General features: G+C 38.1%; 1 protein-coding gene across 1 annotated transcript in view; it reads left to right on the top strand.

Moving 5' to 3' along the window:
- cdh24.L (cadherin 24 L homeolog) overlaps positions 1-16,441 on the top strand; it is a 49,432-nt gene extending 32,991 nt beyond the window's left edge. Inside the window, exons 7-12 of the mRNA XM_018259511.2 lie at positions 825-1,078; positions 2,342-2,478; positions 2,696-2,817; positions 12,719-12,827; positions 13,806-14,054; positions 15,390-16,441. Coding sequence (XP_018115000.1) covers positions 825-1,078; positions 2,342-2,478; positions 2,696-2,817; positions 12,719-12,827; positions 13,806-14,054; positions 15,390-15,907 — 1,389 coding nt within the window. The 3' untranslated portion in view covers positions 15,908-16,441. The remainder of the gene's footprint in view (positions 1-824; positions 1,079-2,341; positions 2,479-2,695; positions 2,818-12,718; positions 12,828-13,805; positions 14,055-15,389) is intronic.
- Positions 16,442-17,218: the final 777 nt, after the last annotated feature.

Below are 17,218 nucleotides of genomic sequence, written 5' to 3'. Positions count from 1 at the left end.
TTCCATGTTCTCATTATCTTTTCATCCCTACTTTCTCAGTTTTTTCAGTTGTACTTTGCCTCTGCATTTCCCCCGCTTTTTGCCTGGCCTTTCACTCTTCCCTGTAGCATGAGTCCTTTAGTTCTCTCTTATTCATACACTTTTAACTCTATCATGTCTGTTTTCCTAGTCCATAGCAGAGCATGGAGTTACTTTTCCTTACTTTTCTTTATGTACTTTCACTATTTACTTCCAAGACCCTTCACCTATATGTCCTGTCCTGAATCATGTTAATCATTGTCTTCTACATTAATTCTTTCTTTATTCATTGTGTTTGTGAAACTTATATGGGCTCCCACTTTATCAACCCATTTTCTTTAGCCCACCTTCTTTTTACTACCTTTTCCCTAATTATACTTATCATTCCAACATTTCCCTGCTTTCTCCCTGACATGATACTACACTAAATGATACTAAATAAATAGACATTGGATACAACTGTTCTCTATGAGCACATCTGCACTTTATTATGTACTACTATCATATCACAATGATAGACCCATCATGTCTGACGTTTAGCATTATTTACTTAACATATTACATCTGCTGAGTCTTGTCCTGTCCCTGCACTCTGCTGTTCTGTCTTGCAGGAGTTGCATATTTTTGCACTTGCACTTTTTGTCTGTTGTCCAGTACATCTATGTTGTGTGTAGCACCATGGTCCTAGAGGAACGTTGTTTTGTTTCACTGTGTACTGTACAAACGTATATGGATGAAATGACAATAAACTCACTCTTGACTTGACTGTTTCACTAAATTTATAAGATCTTTCTATCCCACTTTAGTCCTTAGATTTTGAGTCCCAGCGCTCTTTTACCTTCCGTGTTGAAGTAATGAACACTGTGATAGACCCTCAGTATATCCGCCGTGGGCCATTCAAAGATGTAACCACTGTGAGAGTGATGGTTGTGGATGTGAATGAGCCTCCCCTATTCTCACAGGAACTTTACACCATGAGTGTGTTGGAGAATCTTCCCCCAGGAGCCATTGTGGGGGTGGTCCAAGCGCAAGACCCTGATCTACACAGTAGCTCGATCAGGTGCCTAGCTTTTGCTTCATTCCACTGACAGTGATCTGTATCTTTCATCACACACCAATGTGTTACTGTTTAAATAATGCAATATGTGTATTATTATATATATCTATATAGTTTGAACAATTATTGTATGTATAGGGTCTGCTCTATGGTAGTAGTAAATGGTGAGAAATACCTTTTTTAAAATAATAAAATACTGGCCACACATGGAAAAATATACTTATATCACCAGGATGTCAAATCTTCCATTACCCATTTTTGGAGCAAAAGACATTTGATCTGAGAATTCTGACCTCGGGTAGCAATGAGATCACAGAGAGGGCTTTTCAGTAATGTAAAAAGCGTGCAGAAAAAATGTGATACTTCAGTTTTACAGAATAGCATTCCATGGCAGTTTCCAGGATCTGGATTATACTGGAAATTGGGGACCACCCATGCTTTAAAACATTTCTAATTAGTCTGCTGCTCTGACATAGAGGTTTTTTTTTTTAGCAGTGTGTTGTTATTTTTAACGGCAAGACATCATTATCCCATTTGTTTACCTGTCCTTAGGCTAATATTTGCAGCAGCATTTTTGTAGTGTAGCCATCTCTTATCCCTTCGTCTGCTCACTACTATTTCTCTCTTGTTTGGCAGTTCACATAAACAAAGAAAAGGGTTAAAATCAATATAAGATAGGACTTGAAGTTTCATGAACAACGCTCCATTATTCTGCACTAACATTACATGCCTTTGAGAAACGGTTGATTTGGGAAGTGAATAAGCAAATAAACTCCCCATTATCCTCGGTTTTCTCTCTCCAGTCAATCTGATTCGCTCTCTCTTTTAAGCTGGCCATAGACGCAAAGATCTGATCGTGCAAATTTTCGTACGATTTTCGGAAAGTGTGTGAAGGGTCCCGACATTTTTCGTCCGGCGGAGATCGGCCATTTGGTCGATCGGCCATTTGGTCGATCGGCCAGGTTAAAAGATTTCTGTCGGCTGCCGATAATATCTCTGCATGTATTGCCGATCATCCGATTTTCAGAGGGAAACTGTCACCAGCTTTGGTCGGACATCATTTTCGTACGTTTGCTGTCAGGGGCAGAACATCGGCTAATCTGTTCTTTTGTACTTTATTTGATCGGAATGGTTAGTGGCAGGTACGATGATTTGTACGATCGGATCTTTGCGTCTATAGCCAGCTTTAGTCATGCTTTTTATGTATTTCCTTCCACACACTTTTCATGTGTTTTTGCATAGAAACTGAGCTGTTTCTCCTTACAGCTATTCCATTGATCCCCTTTCGGACCCTGAGGTGCTTTTTTCTATTCACTCTGAGGATGGGACCATACGGACGAGCGTTTCATTAGACCGGGAGGTGAGGGGAGAGCATAGTATCACTGTGAGGGCCAGTGAGTCCGGTGAGTGGGATCAACCATTGGGGAGGGGGGAATATATTCTACTGGCCTTTATGTGAAATACATAAACTCATTCCTTTTTTTCTGTTTCATGTTCTTTGTTGTATTGTGTGTTATTTGTTTGTTTTGTGTGTGTTTGTGGCTTTCCTGTGTTTCTGTGATTTGCTGTGTTTTGTGCTGCGTCTCTTTGTCGTGTCTCTGTGTTGTGTTGTTGTTCCAGACAGCTCTTCCCATGTGTCACAAGCTGGAGTTTTGATTAAGGTGTTAGATGTGAATGATAATCCCCCAAGGTTGGCAGAGATGTACAAACCGCACGTGTGTGACCATGCCCAGCCGGGACAGGTGTGTACAGCAACACTTTAACATTCCTTCTACCTTTTCATAACAGACGCCCATAGTATCTGCTCCTGTAAGATCCACTATCCTTCATATGAAAGATCCTCCACCTTTCCATATAACCTTTAGTTTTAACTCACTATTCTCTTCATTTTGATAAATACACCTGCTCCCTAGAATTTTCTCCAGCAGAGGCATGCATTTGCTGCTTGGCAATCCTCCCTACTGATTTATGCACCTGCTCCCTAAAATGTCTTCCACCAATTTCTGAATCTGTTGCATGGAATCCATCCCTAATGATTTATGCACCTGCTCCTTTAACTCTTTCCACTGATGTATGCATCTGTGTCTTTTAACTCCTCCCAGCAAATCATGGCCCTGGATCCTATAAATTAATTCAGCTGCATTCAGGAACCTATCATTTCCTTTGATACTATAAGCACTGGCATCCTATCCCCATATGTAATAAAAGGCACAGTGTTTGTCCAGGTGCAGTAACCCATCAATCAAAAGAATGTTTGCTTTTAGACAGGTGACCAGTAAATGCTACCTGCTGGTTGGTTGCTATGGATTACTGCACCTGGGCAAACTTAGGGGTCTATTTATCATGCTGTGTAAAAAGTGGAGTAAAACATTACCGATGATGTTGCTCATAGCAACCAATCAGATCTTTGCTTTTATTTTCTAACAGCTTAAATGTAATTGTTGTGGGAAACATCATTGGTAATGCTTCACTTTTTACAAAGCATGATACATAGGCCCCTTAGTGTATTTTATTACATACCCCAACTCTTCTTAAGGCCATACATGATAAGATCCGCTCATTTGGCAAGGTCGCCAAACGAGCGTATCTAACGATACTAACGGCAGAGCGATTAATCAAACGGATCAGATTAAAAGAAGAGAATGGGCGCTTACCTGGTTATAGGGCCACATCAACTAGCCGATGCGGTCCTCGATTGCAGGAAAAATCAAACCTGCCCAATTGATATGGGGCTGATTTTTGGCCTGATATCGATCAGGTTGACCCTTTCGGAAGCCCCCACACACAGGAAGATAAGCTGCCCAATCGCTCTAAAGGACCCATATCAGCAGCTTTAATCTGCCCGCGTATGGCCACCTTTACTGATTTATGGCCCTCATCCATATAATTCCTACAGCACCCTTATGTTCTTTTTTAATGCAGTAACAACAATATTAAATATAAATGGAGCAAACTTTACTTTGACATCCCAAGTCACAATATATTACAGCATTCATTTTGCTGGAAAAAGGTGTTTTAATGATTTAATGATTATAGTTTAAAGCTATGGATTAAGCAAAATACAACGTTCTTTCTTTATACCACCACCCTTGATTTCTGCCTGGTAAATGCTCATATTGTATATTAAAGGATAGCAATTCAATAAATATCACCCTTTATAATGTCACCTTTTTTATAATGCCAGTGGTCGTTTGAACAGTCATTGAATGCACAGGTTTGTTCTATTATAGCAGTAAATATTGAGAAAGGTTCCTTTTTAAAACTGGCCACACATGGAAAAATTGCAATCATTTGACCAGGTTTTAAAAATACTCAAGTCTTCCACCACCTATTTTTTGGGCCAAAGCTTTTTGATATGAGAATTCTGACCTCAGGCTAGTAATGATATCACATAGAGGGGCTTCTCAGTAATTTAAAAATCTTACCAGATCCAATGCAAAAATTGTTTTACAGAAATGTAAAATGCTTCACTACACTTTTTACACAGCATGATAAATGCTCCTCAGTATTTTTTATTACATACCACAACTCTTCCTATTGATTAATGGTCCTCATCCATATAATTCTTCCAGTATCATTATGTGCTCTTCTAATGCTCTCTGTAACAGCTATATTTAATATATTGAGCAAAATTTACTTTGACATCAAAAGGCACAATATATAACAGCAATTCATTTAACTGAAAAAGGTGTTTTAATGATCTATTTAAATGGACTGACTGGGTTGAACCTGGGAAGCCATCTGAGCAAAATGTCTAGATAAAGTTTGTGCCATATATATGCATCCTATTTTAAGGCCAGTGGCACAAAGGGGTTTAATAGCTGGCAGATACTTCAATTTCTGCTGAATTCCCAACATGGTAGTGGTACAAATCCCCCAAAACAAGCAAACAGCTATTAAGCCTAATTCTTTAAAGTCATTCCACCTACAGTATTTACCCTTTGCATCAGGAAACACAACCATTGCATGTTATCGCCCTTAACCCCAGCTGTGCCAGGAACTGGAACACTATCTTGGTCTATATACCAACATTTGGCTTGTTTGTAGTTCTGCCTTTAAAATCTCATGCTGTGGGAGAGTAGTAGTACAGCCCTTTCCCTGCTTGTTTCTCTCTTTTTCTGAGCAAAGTCTCTGTACACTCTTCTAAGGGTAGGGACACACTGGGCGATTTGGGGAGATTTAGTCGCCTGGCGACTAATCGCCGCAACTTTCCACGACCAATCTTCCCCGAATGCCTCCCCTCACTCTGCGCCTGGATAAAATGAAAAATCGCCTGCGCTAATCACACGCGGCGATTTGTTTTCCGAAGTCGCCCGAAGTTTCCTCGTGAGGCAACTTCGGGCGATTTCGGAAAACGAATCGCCGTGTCTGATTAGCGCCGGCGACTTTTCATTTTATCCAGGCGCAGAGTGAGGGGAGGCATTCGGGGAGAAAAGTCGCTGCGATTAGTCGCCAGGCGACTAAATCTCCCCAAATCGCCCAGTGTGTCCCTACCCTAATAGCAGCACCTCGGACAATCTGCTCCAAAATTCTGTCTCAGATTTCACAGCTGGCATTGCATTCAGGACCATTTCATAAACCTTTTGCTTTTGATCCTATCACTTTTAACAAGTGAACCGAGTTATATATGAATCTAGGCATGGTTTTTGCAGACTGGGACATGTCCAAATATGCCAGAATTTTCCTTTGTCAAGTACTTTCAGTTTTCAACTAACATTTAGGGGCCAATTCATCAAGCTCGAGTGAAGGATTATAAGTAAAAAAACTTCGAATTTCGAAGTGTTTTTTGGGCTACTTCGACCATCGAATGGGCTACTTCGACCTTCGACTTCAAATCGAAGGATTGGAACTAAAAATCGCTCGACTACTGTCTCTTTAAGAAAAAACTTCAACCCCCTAGTTCGCCATCTAAAACCTACCGCACCCAATGTTATCCTATGGGGAAGTTCCCCATAGGCTTGCCTAAGTTTTTTTGGTCGAAGGATAATCCTTCGATCGTCGGATTAAAATCCTTCGAAACGTTCGATTTAGGAAGGATTTAATTGTTCGATTGAAGGATTATTCCTTCGATCGCTCGATCGAACTATTTGCGCTAAAATCCTTCGATATTCGAAGTCGAAGGATTTTTACTCCCAGTCGAATATTGAGGGTTAATTAACCCTAGATATTCGACCCTTGGTGAATTTGCCCCTTAGTATCATGTCTGGACTGGGAGTCAAAATAGGCCCAGTCATTGGATATACATAGAGGCCCAAACAGCTCCCCACCAGCCTAATACATAGTTGAACAATGTAACCTTTCTCCCTAATGCTTGTCGTTTGTTCTCACAGTTCCTCTTTATATACTTTTACTTTGATAAAAACAAAATCAAATAACCAAAATAGCCAATTAGTCATTGTAAGATTGTAGCATTACAGAATTTAACTTCAGTAACCCTCCCATCAATACACATCTTATAGCATGGAAACACTCTTATGTTTCTGTACTGGAGACCACAATAGATAATTGGCTTTTTCTAGTTAACTGCAGGCAGGATTCCTTTCTTTAATTTGTATCGCAAGACTTGGTGCTGAAGAATACTGATATATGTGAAGTTTTCACAGTAATTTGTGGCCTCGAGTCAAGGAGACTGAGGATTGTGAGGTCATTTCAGGACAGTAAGTCCTGAGTCTGTTGCTCTGGTGGCATTCATTGTTCTTTGTTGTCATGTCTCATGAGGCCTAGAAAACATAATGCAGATTTCCCTGAGAAGCTGTAGGAATATTCTCTAGTTCAGCAATCCGTGAGCAAAGCATTTGCACACAAGCATTATTCTTTTCTTTTCACAGTAATTTGATCTTCCCACTTTTCCTCGGAAAGGAATAAAAGCTGGACATATTCCCTATATAAAAATACAATAAACGGGTGATGCACAAAATAAAATGGCAATCTGTATTTTAATTTTATGGCCCAGCTGCAACAAGGTGGTCAGGAACTGAAAACTGATATGCTACGTTGTGCCCAGGACAGGCTGAAGGTTATGTTCACCCATTATGTCTTTTTGAACTTAGATTATTGTATTATTTCTAACTATATATACAGCATAGGCAGGAGCTCCTAATAAGATGGAATAAACCCTTATTATTGTCTGCCTATGAAGTAGGCATTCAGCATTTCAGATGAGCTACTGTATTCACCTACTAAATTATGGGAAATACATACCTGGCACAGTTTTATGGCTATGATGTGGTAGTTTCTACTGCAATTACTGCATATTCTCCTACCTACCCTTTAGTAGCTGATAGGTCACTCTCTCAAGCAGCTTCATTTACAGGAATTTGACAGGGTCAAAACTGTAGGGGGTGCAAGAAATCTGCAATACCAAATGGCCCATAAGTCCCTAGTCATGGCACTGAGTTCTGACACTACAGGAGGACTATTACAGATGTTAGGGAAGGTTGTTTCTAGGCAGACAGTGAACGAAAGTGACTGAAACAAGAGCAGAGACAGGAACACTTTTGTAAAAACTAGGAATACCAAAGCCAATACCTATATGCAATTATTACCAATACCAAAAATAATTCCATATTCTTTTCTTTAATTTCCATGAGACAATGACAGTGGAAGAATTAAAAAAAATATAGCAGATCTTAAAGTTTAACTAAAAAGAAGCTAGAAATATTGTACATTATGTTTTGGGCATCTGTACCAGCCCATGGCAACCACAGCCCTTTAGCAGGAAAGATCTGTGTTCCCAATGATGCCCCAGTAACTCCCCATCTTCTTTTCTGCTGATTCACTGCACATGCTCTGTGCTGCTGTCACTTACTAAGATTAGAAACTGACTCACAATATACAGTACACATAGAATATAAATGTCATAATGTAAAGCTGATTAGTAATTAATACAGATAATTACTACATGGCAGCACCAACACCAGTACAACTAGCATCAGAATTTAATGATCAGCCCTGAAGCATCAACTTATATTATATGCCAACCTCATTTGCTGCTTGATAATTTGCAATGACCCCTAAGCTTAGCTTCTCAACAGCTGCTCAGAGCCCAGTGAGCATGTGAGTGTCACAGACACTTTCCAAGATGGTGACCCCCTGTGACAAGTTTGAAGTCCTGGATCATTGCTGCTATTGACAAGCTGAAACTTCACACTGGTGCAATAAGTTTAGTATATAAAATATGGCATTTTTAGCCATATTCATTTTTAGTGTTTAGTTCTCCTTTAAAGCCCAATCCTTGGTGCTATTGGGTAATGCAAAAAATAAATCCTACTGCTGGGTCAAAAGAATATAAAAAAATAATATATTTACCACATTTATTAAAATACCGGTAACCCATTTTCTGCCTACCCTAGTAAACTTCCACACACTGTTGTTCATACCTTGTCTCTTGGCAGGAGAAGCCCTTTACAGAGGTACATATTCATGACATGTACAATAAGATTATAAAGGTGTTATAGCATGTTTTAGGGGAAAGCTTCAATAAAGTGGAAACTATATGAATATTATACGGCTCATTTATTATGGATAGTTCTTATATACTGTAAATAAATAAATATATATATATATATATATATATATATAATATTTATATATATATATATAACCGTTAAGATGCATGTATTATGCTCTTTTTTAAAATTTAAATAAATAAATTAATTTTTTAAAAAACTCCAGTGTGCGCTGCTAACTATCCATGGACTGTTAAATATTCGACATTGTGGCAGCACCTGGTATATTGCTATCTATTGGTGTGCGAACAGCTCATTTTTTGTTTGTATATATATATATATATATATATATATATATATATATATATATATATATATATATATATATATATATATACACACACATAAATAATAATAGGAACAGAAAAGAATATACATGAAATATTGAAATATTCAGGTCTAAAGTTATCTTCTTCTATAAAAAATGGGTGACAAGAGGTATGGTAGCAAGACAAGAGGTACACACAAGTTAGTATAAACGCTTATTCACCAAAAGATCTTTCCTGAGGGCTGGAGGACATCTATTAAAATTAGAAGAAATGTTGAGGCATTTCCTATTGTATAGAAAGTCTTTCTTTAGGTAGAATGGTTAGGGTGCCCGGCCCTCTCAAAAAATAGGTCATACAATAGGGATGGATGACAGGAGACAAACTACATTTATTGGTGTTAGTACAAATAGCACAATGTTGATTTAAGGACTGGTCTGGTTGCTATTTTGCAGTCAGGAAGGCTTTGTTATTTTTCCTGTGGCAAACTGGAGACAGCTTCATCTTCCTCTAGTAAGAATGTAGGGATTATTTGAGTCTAGTGTTGTACTTGATGGATATGTCTTCATAAAAGCTTAGCTGCTATATTAACATCTCTGTGAGAGTTGATCTCACTATACAATGGCATAGAAAATAGTGATAAATCCTTGTGCTGCTGGGCACTAAATAAACAATACCTTCCTAACTGAATATTGTGTAGCACACTAGCCTGCTTGTCAGGAGAACAGAATTTATAGGCCACAGCTCTAATTTTAGTACAGTTCCGAGGAATCAACAACTATAACCAAGAAAAGCCTCATTATTATTAGTATTTTGTTCTCCAAGGATACATGATGGGTTACTGAAGGCCAAATAGGCATATGAACTGTAAATCTCTTACTTTTCTTGGTCAATTGAGCACATAACAAATAGCCTGTTTTAACACATGGCAAATAATAAACATTAGTGTGGGCAATTGATATGCAAATCCCGCATCTCAGTGATGTTTAGCCTTTATTTGTTAACAACCCATTATACACTGATTCAAAATGAAATTTTAAATAAACTATTGATATTAGCTAGGAATTCTGAAAGCTCAGAGGATAATTAGATATTCACCTTTTTTTCTGGAAGTGTCTGGAGTGTTTTAAATGGACAGGAATATTACAGGGTAATAAAAAAAGAAAAATAGAAAAGAGCCTAGTATAATTGGAGTATAATTTGGGAATATTAATTTTACATATAATGAACAAAGCTTGCACTGATTGCTTCTAGCAATCCAGCAATAGTTAAAAGGTGATGCATAGGCCCTAATTCAAGTTAATTTCAGTGAATAGTACTTACATACTTTTTGTCTATTGTTTTATAAGAAGTATATATTATTTTTGTTATTTCTTGCATTAAACTGAAAACTGAAAGTAGTTTCACTCTTCTGTTTCCTGTTGTTCTGATCAACTGTGGGAGGAGGATAAGATAGTTAATACAAACAGTCACTGGCCTTCTTTCATGTCTTATCATTGCAAATAATTTGAAGAACTGGTAATTGAAACACAAGTAAGCAGACCAACTACCATCAAAATAACAGAGATATTTTAATATAAAAAGACACCCTTGCCACCTGAAAAACCTGGGGCAACCATAGAAACCCTCTTCCCCTGCTTGAGGTTAAAAAAATAATTTTCCAAAATTCTACAGGGTTCATTGGAGCTGGAAGGTGGCCATACACTGTCAGATCTGAGGTCACTAAATGACCTGATCTGGGCCCTGTCTGGTCAGCCATGTGAAGGGCCAAAGAGGTACATCATATATTGGGGTCTAAGGTGTCAGATAATGAAGGCAGGACCATTGGAGGGCCCCATACCTGTCCAAAAATATGCCAATTTGGTCTGAAGGGACCAAATCAGCATCTTTTATTGGGTGTGCATGTCCAACTAAAGTCTACAGCAGACTTCTTGTGCAGGTATGCAGGGTGCAAGTTTTCTTTGTGTTGCAGGATAGGAAGAAAGGAACTTACATTTTTGCAGTACTTTTCACCTGTTTCAGTATTCTGAGGCATTCATGTCATTGTTACATACATTATGTAATACTTCGATACAAGCCTGAACAACTGTTAATCAACTTAAAACATAGACCAAAACATGTGAGAAATTAAATTCAAGAAACATGGAAAACTAAAATTATCCCATGCATATTGTTGTCTTACAGAATGAACCTTAAACAAAATTGTTCAGTATAAAAAAAAAAAAAACTGGGTAAATAGATATCCTTAGATATCATTCAAGTTAACGGGGTTGGTGATGCTTTTTGGCCAGTTGTTGAGATACACCAATTGGGTAGCAGTGTTGCAAGTGACATTTGCCTTGTTGTTTTTTCATCTGGGATCCGATATGACTTTTTTTGCAGATGTTAAATAAATGCAGATCCAATTTCAGGCAGAATAAACTAAAATAATAAGAACATTCTTCTAGTTCTGACGTGGGCCCTGCTAACAAATTAATGAATTCTGTATGCTACAGGCATAAGATCTAAATTCGATGTACTTTACACAAATAAAATATCAGTTTATTGAAAGATCAATCGCAAACTAAGCAGCTTTAATCTCAGTCTTATCAGCACAGCAATAATGGAGCACCGTTTTGTTGAGGTATACCACTTCAACAGGATATCCACTAAAACATGTGTTGAAATAAAATGACAGAAAATCAAATTCTAAGCAAATTCTAAACACACATTAATTAATAAATGTAATGGCAGTTGGAAACAATACTTGCTTATGCATTTATTTTATGTCATTCTGATTTGAAATATTGTTGCAGAAGTTAGTTTTCATCCAGCACGCTTCTGCTGCATCTCTTAAAAGAAGTGTTCACCTTTAAATTAACTATTAGCATGATGTATGGAGTGATACTCTAAGACAATTTGCCATTGGTTTTAATTTTTTATTATTTGTGTTTTTTGAGTTACTTAGCTTTTTATTCAGCAGCTCTTCAGTTTGCAGTTTCATCAATCTGGTTCCTAGGGTCAACATTGTTTTTTTTAGATGTGGTCAGTGACCCCCATTTGAAAGCTGGCAAGAAGAAGTCAAATAATTCAAAAACTATAAAAAAAATACTGTAAAATAAAAATGAACATAGAACATACTAAAAGTTATCTTAAAGGTGAACCACCCCTTTTAATGAGTCAATGAACCATCAATGAAAAGAATAAAAACAGTCAGATATATACTTCAATGTCAATTACAGATGGTTACTTAATGTATATTGAAAAGTTGCTTTAATTTCCATTTTCTTGTAGTATGCAAAAAAGAGTTTTTGAGTGGAGTTCTCCTTCAAGTGGACAAGTGAATGATTCCATGTAATTGTAAATGGGATAAGGTTGATTGTAGGAAATTACAATTTCCTTTATCTCTAAGTGAATTTCCGATTGTAAGACCGCATGGATTGAATCACTAAATGAAATATGGCTTGTCTTCTTATGTTAGTTGCTACCCATTTACACTTTTTACAAGTCTGAATTGTAACAAACCTCCTACAGACCAGTACACCCCATCAGATTCTCATATTTTCCCCCACAGCCCATTGTTGTAGCCTCTTAAATTATTCACTACATATTCAGCCCTTGCCTAACTTCCTATATCCACCCCTATACTGTAACTTGATAATGATGCACCTAGCATCCTTTATCATTGTTGGAATCATACTGATAGACAACTTCCCATGACTTCCTTATCTCCATATAACCACACTACTCATCTCTATTCTGTTCTGTACAAAACTTATACTCTTATTTATCAGCTTCTCTCACTGCTGTAACTTTAATTCCCCATGTCTCTTTGTGTTTTTTCCCTGTTTCTTCTTGACCTATATTGATCTCTCTGTGTGTTGCTGAAGGTTATTCAGACAGTTAGAGTGAGAGATGCAGACAGCGAGAACGGTATTTTCTCTTTTCAAAGTCCTGCAGCTATTTCAGATGGAAACTTCACACTTAGAGATAACAAAGGTAACCTTTAAATGTGTGTTATGCTGTGACTTGGTCATCTCTGATGATTTCCTACATGGTCTGAGAGGGTAGATGCACTGAGTGCTTACAATCTGTTAGCTGTACATTTCTATGGACATGAGAAGTGGGCAATTCCCAGTAGCAATATCTATATTTAAGCTCTCTCCACCACTCTGCATTTGTCTTGTTCAGTTTGTTTTTCCATCTGAATGTCTTGTATCATATACTTTTGTAGCATGTAAACTAAACGCCATATAAAAATGCAATTGAAATATATACCTAACAGCATCACTTTAATGCCATTTTGTGCCATATAAAATTCTATACACATTTTTTATATGTTGCTCAATACCCCTTGGATGTTGCTCCCAGTGCTTATTTTTGAATTCCAGGCTTGGAGGCAAGTTTTGGTTGCATAAAAGCCATGTGTACTGCCAAACAGAGCCTCCTGTAGCCCCAATCCACTTAGGGGCTACAAATATCCAATCATAGCCCTTATTTGGCACCCACAGGAAATGTTTCATGCTTGTGTTGCTCCCAAACTCTTATTATAATTTAGTGTCAAAAAGGTTGGGGACCCCTGATGTAGCTGAATGTAAAATTCTGGCAGAAAAAGCATTTTGCTTATATTGAACCACATAAAGACCAGTGTTTTGTGCTATTTGATTTTTACGTGATTTTTCATGCCAGAATTTCTTCCAACTGAACTGTTGACATCAGTGGTTTACTCCAAGTCTACAGTGGTGTAAAAAGTGGTGTAGTTTTTAGCAGTAGCATAGACACATTTATACTTTTGTCATCATGATGCACGCCATTAATTCACATATCAGTGGAACAACTTAGTTTGATAAATAGTTCATTTGTTTTTCACTACTTTTTAATGCTTTTTTGACATAAACTATTCTACAAACCTTTATTAATATGCAGCATATTGTCTTACTGTCACTCTTTTTCCTTCTTGCATGTTGCCATCAATAGATGGAAGTGCATCTCTCCTAGTAAGACACAGCAGCTTCTGGAGGTCTCAAAAAGACATATTTTTGGTGCCAATTGAGATTATGGACAATGGGAACCCTCCATTGACCAGCACAGATACTCTCACAGTATCTCTCTGTCACTGTGAAACAGACGGGGCCGTCCTGACCTGTAACCTGACCACAGGGTCTGCGGCTGGACTCAGCACCCCAGCACTTCTGGCCATTTTAGCCTGTGCTCTGAGCCTTCTCGGTAATAAAACTTTTATATACCTTCTCATACAGTCATTGACATTGGCCAAGAGTTTAGTGACAGTAGATTGGCCAATATTTATAAAGCATCTGCCTATCTGTATGTCATATCTTCCCCTCATCCCCATTTGATTATGCCACCTGACCTTTCATTAATGCTAATTTGTTATTTACTTGCATTTTTGCTTATACCTGAAAATAATATTATGTAAAGTGGTATAGTTTGAGGGGCAATTTACTTTACTTTAGAATTAGTAGGTACCCTTTATCCTCACAATATGTGCTGTACTTTTCCCACTGCCTTTGCTCACTACTTGTGCTTAAAACCTGGACTCAGAAACTGTCACTTTTCTAGTTAACTGACAAGCAGAAACCTGGAAACTGCACAATCTTCTACCCTTCCAGTGTGATAGGAGAAGGTCAAAACAAATGCATGACAGTTATTAACTGAATGACATTTGATGACTGGGAATTGTGTCTTAGGCCCTGGGGCCAATGATCCCATAGGTGGCGCCTCCTATAGTTACTTCTGCCTGTTACAATTATTATGAACCCAGTAGAGTTTAAGTATGAGTTCTTTGAATAAGGACATTCATTCCATGGATGGCAGACTATGGAGGAGATATATCAAGTTGTAGTACAAAGCATCACAGTCTATAGTTGACTACATTGTTTTCATCTTGGTATCAGTTAATGGCCATTTTAATGCTGCATATATTTTAGATTATAACCACAGCTACAATGCTAATAAGTTCTCACAAACACAGACATTTTGGGCACATTTAAAATCGTATTAAGTCAAATTGCATTGTTAACATAACAGGTTGAATCGGTGTTTCACACATGAGTAGCATCAGTATCAATGGCTCCGACTCATGCACACTTCAGTGTTGTTATCCTTATCAAATGGACCTACTGGAAGTCTGTTACGAGAGCTATTTCCAGAAGGCAGAGTTGACTTGCAGTGCTAAGTGTGCATGAGCCAGAACAGCCTTCGTTTCAAAAAACACAGTGTGCCTGAGGCCCTAATTGCTTTACAGTGGTAGGTGGTAATGGCACTGCTAAGAGCATTATAATGGGAAATCAGTGGTGCATGAGGCCTAACGCAAATGAAACTACAATTAATTTGCAATGCACCAACATACACTTCTACTACTGAAAATGTTAATATTTTTATTTATGTTCCCCAATGTCCCCTTTTCTCATTCCTCTGATATTTATACATTCCATATCTCTTCCTATTTTGTTTTTCCTTTTTATACCTGATTCTTTTTTTTCTTTAACTTATACTTTGTATGATTTTTTTCTTCATCCTCACCCCCATCCTTTCCTGCAGCCCTAGTGTCCCTTTTCTCCTTACAGCGCAGACATAAGCCTTCACCTTTGTCTCTGTGTGAGGATGAGGATGTTAGAGAAAATATCATTACATATGATGATGAAGGCGGCGGAGAGCAGGACACCCAGGCTTTTGACATGGCTGCATTGCAGCCCCCGCAGACTGGCCTAACAGGAGGATTCTTTCACCCTCCCCGAATGGATGTTCTTCCTAGAGTTCCACCGAGGCCAACCACACACTCCCCTCAACCTGCTGCCGTTGATGTTCATCGATTTTTAGCCCATCGCCTTAGAGAGGCAGAAAGAGACCCCACTGCTCCACCCTATGATTCTATTCAGGTGTATGGGTTTGAAGGGGGCGAATCCTCAGCAGGATCCCTCAGCTCATTAACGAGTAGCTCTGGTGGGGCAGAGGAGGAAGATACAGGGGTAGAAGATATTTGGGAATGGGGCCCACATTTCAGGACACTTGCAGAGATCTATGGATCAAAAGGGAAAAGTCCCATAGGGGAGGATTAATCCTTTAACAAGCCGTGACTAACCCAGACATTTCCAGGACTGTGATTATCCATTTTCCTCCCTGACAGATATACCAGGCAGTGATTAACCTTTTTACCACTGCTAAAGGTACCTGCAGAACATCATAAAACATCTACATGCCATAGCGAAATATGGAATAGTGATTAACCTCTCCCCTGCCACACAGCAATGCAGGGGAAAGATTAACCACCTTGTTGGAAAGCTTGCAGAGCCATATAGAAACCCTTCCTGGTAGAACAGCCTTCACAGCATCAATTAAACCATTCATTTCTGAAAGGAAACATGAAGATGAATGAATAATCCCTTTTCAATCAGAAAAATAGACCTGCAGTGTTTCTGCATGAAGACCCTGAGGGGCTCGTGAAATGTTTATAGGAGTTTGTGCTTTTTCTGATTTATATTCTTCCAATCTTCCCACCCCCTGTGTTTTGCTGCAAGTCTTTCAGACATAGTCTGATATTTGTCATTTGTGGAAAGCAAACATTTTATTTTCTAAATAAAAATATCCAAAAGTATGTGTGTTTGTGTAGCAGAGGCATGTATTTGGTGGATGTGACCATATTTGGTGGAAGTTCACCATATAGTAGAACTGTCATCAGAATAAAATTGGTCTGTTTTATATCATGAATAATGAATAATTTCTCTAAATACATTTGATTAGAAAATTGGCTCTGTTTTATAGATGTAGTGTATACATAGTAACATAGTTAGGTTAAAAAAAGACACACGTCCATGAAGTTCAAACTTTTAACTCTATTTTAACCTGCCTAACTGCTAATTGATCCAAAGGAAGGCAAAAAAAACCCCATTTCAAGCCTCTCCAAATTGCCTCAAATTGGGAAAAAATTCGTTCCTGACTCCAAAATGGCAATTGGACTAGTCTCTGGATCAACTTGTACTATGAACTATTTCCCATAACCCTGTATTCCCTCACTTGCTAAAAAGCCATCCAACCCCTTCTTAAAGCTATCTAATGTACAACTTATTCAGGGAGAGAATTCCACATCTTCACAGCTCTCACTGTAAAAAACCCCTTCCAAATATTTAGGCTGAACTTCTTTTCTTCTAATCGGAATGGGTGACCATGTGTCAGCTGGAAAGACCTACTGGTAAATAAAGCATTAGAGAGATTATTATATGATCCCCCTTATATATTCATACATAGTTATCCTATCACCCCTTAAATGCCTCTTCTCCAGCTTGAACATCCCCAATTTGGCCAGTCTCCTCATAGCTAAGATTTACCATACCTTTTACCAGCTTAGTTGCCCTTCTCTGAACCCTCTTTAA

Source organism: Xenopus laevis, chromosome 1L (genome assembly GCF_017654675.1).
Source record: "Xenopus laevis strain J_2021 chromosome 1L, Xenopus_laevis_v10.1, whole genome shotgun sequence".
In the NCBI taxonomy this organism is placed as follows: domain Eukaryota; kingdom Metazoa; phylum Chordata; class Amphibia; order Anura; family Pipidae; genus Xenopus; species Xenopus laevis.
This window is presented reverse-complemented; position numbering and strand designations above follow the sequence as displayed.